Source organism: Myotis lucifugus, unplaced genomic scaffold (genome assembly GCF_000147115.1).
Source record: "Myotis lucifugus unplaced genomic scaffold, Myoluc2.0 scaffold_1147, whole genome shotgun sequence".
Lineage (NCBI taxonomy): Eukaryota > Metazoa > Chordata > Mammalia > Chiroptera > Vespertilionidae > Myotis > Myotis lucifugus.
The window spans coordinates 7,869-11,217 of NW_005872195.1; the positions used below are offsets into that span (position 1 = coordinate 7,869).

The window sequence follows — 3,349 nt, forward strand, 5'->3', positions numbered from 1 at the left end:
AAGGAGGTGCAGGTCCTCATTGGGGAAGGGTGGCTCAAACCAAAAGGGGTTCCCATTTGAAGCCATTGGAGCATCCATTCAAAGAGGGCAACAGAGGTAGCAAGGGCAGCAAGCGAGCCTCTAACCAAATATCCTATTGGGGACACAGGCCGGGAGTGGGTCAAGTGTTGTGGGTCAAAGTGGGCTGCTTATGGAGAGAGCTCCCAGAGGAAGTACGCCTATGTTCTTTGAAGAACTCCTATGTTCTTCAACACTGATAACTAAAAAAGGTACATTTTACTTTCTATAAATTTTAACTTAATAAATCTGAGGCTTAAAACAGTAACAATCAAGGTCAAGATTAAAGGAATGCTACACATAAAACATGTCTCTCCTGCTTACATACTCTTTAAACATTAGCAATCGCTCTAGTAACAATAGACAAGAAGGGGTTAGGTGGTGTCAGGAAAAGCAGAATAGGCGCACGAACCAGGGTTCTAATCTGGCTCTTTTCTATGTTAGCTAGAGGCTGAGCTGTGTACGGGAGTTCACTTGCTTACTGTTAAGGTGAAGTTAGACAGTATGTGTGAAATATCCGTGAAAACTGTAGAGCCACATAGGAATGTGAGAAATGGGACAGTTCATGAGAGCCATGCAGTATATCAGAGGGCTCCATAACCCGGGGTGTGGAGGTCACTTTCCAGGGTAAGAACACGTGGTGCGTTGTGAAAAGGGGAGTACATCTCTCTTAACAGCGTTGGTCCTCAAGCCTACATAGGTCTCTGTTGGCTCCAGGTCGATTTTGAAGACAACCCAACTGCCCTAAAGCGGTGTGGCCACGCCGCTCGATGGAATGCCGACCCTGGAACCAAGAAGAGATGCGTTTGGCAGAACCCCTTTCTGGACTGGACAACGTGGTAGGAGTCAGGCAGCATCCGTTTCTACAACTTCCCAGCAGCCTCTGGAGGAAGGAGGGAGGGAGGTCATTGCACCGCCGCCTTTCACTTCAAGGGCGTCTTACTCTTACGGGTTCCCACCCCTGAGTGCGCGGCTGACTCCAGCGGGGCACCCAGAGGCAGTCGCTGCCACAAACTCATCGGGGAGGCCGGGGTCCCAGGAGGAGCCCACAGGGCTGAGCCGGGTAATAAAATACTGCGTTTCGGCTCTTCTTCAAGGAACAGCCTGGGCCTGACCTCCAAGGAGGGCCAAAGCTTGAACCCACAACCCCGTGGGACCCCCGCTGAATTTGCTCGCCTCTAGAGGGCGGACAGCCGTCACGTGACAGCAGACACGCCCCGGAGGGCTGGGTCCACCCGGCACGTGGTTTGGTTCCCGTTCACTTCGACTGAAACCCCAACACGACGAACCTAAAAGTTTGCGGGAGCGCGTTTCCTTGCCGGCGAGTGGACTCTCAGCCACCAGCCTCCAGAAAGCGCTCCTCACGCCGGAAGTGCACTAAGGCGCAGCACGTGGGGTTGCAGGGCGCTCTTTCACGTGACTGGGCGGGGCCTTTGGGAACCTGGTAGCCAATGGCAGCCCGAGGGGGCCGTGCCTGTGACGCGCCGGACCTATCCCGGAAGTGGGCTGAGGTGGGGCGGAGAGGGCGGGAGGCCGGGTGTGAAAGTGTGGCGGCCCCGCCCCGTGTCTTGGAATTGCCGCGGCCGCCACCGCTGCCTCCGCTGCAGCCGGAGGGGACCCGCGCCGGTGCGCAGAGGGAAGGCGCTCTTTCTTCGCTGAAAGGTGAAAACAGAGGGGAAAACTGGGGGGGCTGGGCCCGGAGCGAGGCAGGTCAGGGGGAGGCGGCCGGAGCCGAGTCCTCACGAGCGAAGGAGGAAGGATAGATGGGGGAACCGAGGCGAGCGCGGGACCCGCCTGAGCGAAGGCCCGTGTGCGGCCGGGCCGGACTGGGGATGCCCCCCGGGCCAGGGGGCGTCTGAGAGGCGGGGACTACCGCGCCGGGGTCCGGGGACGGAGTGCACGCCCGAGGCTCCCGGGTTGGACGCTGCTCGTCCCCATTCTTGGCGGGGGCGTGCGGCCTGGGCTGGGTCCCCGCAGCGGAGATGGGGCGGCGGCGGCGGATTTTTTATGAGATGGGGCGGCGGCGGCGGAGTAAGAAGGAGGAGGGCCCGGGTGTGCTGCTGCCCTCTGTTTGCTTTAAGGTCGGCCTGGTTTCTCCTCGCGGGACGGCCCGGCTGGGCTGGGCTGGGGCTGCGCCCCGCGCGGGTGAGCGCCCGGGGGGCATTCCCCACCCCGGCGAGCTTCTCTGCGACTTGCCACCCACCTCCCGACTGATGATGGAAAAGTTTGTAGAGGCCGGAGTTAGAGTGTCCACGGTTCTCGGGTGGGCATTCCGCTCATGCAAACAATGATGCATCTGCGAGGCTCGGCGGGGAACCGGTCCGAACTGAGCTGTTTCCTTCCCTGTGTGCTCGCTGTTTAAAAAGCAAACACAAACTTTTGCGCAGCTCCTTGGAGAAGCCGCCGCCTCCCCAGCCCACCCATGGCGGATGAGATTGATTTCACTACCGGCGATGCCGGGGCTTCCAGCACGTACCCGATGCAGTGCTCGGCCCTGCGCAAGAACGGCTTCGTGGTGCTCAAGGGACGACCATGCAAAATAGTCGAGATGTCGACTTCCAAAACGGGGAAGCACGGCCATGCCAAGGTGGGTGCCCTTCCACGTCTGTTTTTGCGTTGAGGTTTGTTTTTTTATCATCGATTACATTACAGCACATGAGGCTTCTATACTTACAACTTTGTAATAAGCACTTTTTTTTTCCTTCCCACAATTACTGGGAGATCTGCTATTACTTTGAATACTGAAAAGTAGCATTTCCTTCTTGGGCCCTTATAACGTTTCATTAATTGGGAATTGAAACTTTCCTAGCGACTTAGATCTTCTTTTTTTTTTTTTTTTTAAGGTCTAGGAGTGTCTAAGACGTTTGGGACACTTCTTTTTTGATTTTTTACAGAGAGGAAGGGAGAGGGATAGAGAGCTGGAAACATCAATAAGAGAGAAACATCGATCAGCTGCCTCCTGCACATCCCCCACTGGGGATGTGCCCGCAACCAAGGTACATGCCCTTGACCGGAATCGAACCTGGGACCCTTCAATCCGCAGGCTGACGCTCTGAGCCAACCCGGTCAGGGCTAGATCTTCTAAGTCTTAGAAGATCTGTTCGGTTGACAAATGAGAAAACCTGTTCCAACCTAATTCTAAAACCTGACTTCATATGCCCTCTATTAGTTTAATGACGGGACTGCACATGATTTGGGGCTTGATAGATCATGATACCGTTTAGTTGCTCACTGCTTCTCCATTTTATGTCTACTATCTTTCTTTAAAGACAGTGAAATTAGATGACCTTGG

The 3,349-nt window shown here is 55.5% G+C and overlaps 1 protein-coding gene across 1 annotated transcript in view; it reads left to right on the top strand.

Moving 5' to 3' along the window:
* Window positions 1-1,604: 1,604 nt before the first annotated feature.
* Window positions 1,605-3,349, top strand: part of LOC102441193 (eukaryotic translation initiation factor 5A-2-like) — a 10,876-nt gene continuing 9,131 nt past the window's right edge. The window contains 2 exon segments of the mRNA XM_014449361.2: window positions 1,605-1,719; window positions 2,445-2,644. Of these exon segments, the coding sequence (XP_014304847.2) occupies window positions 2,480-2,644 (165 nt within the window). The 5' untranslated portion in view covers window positions 1,605-1,719; window positions 2,445-2,479.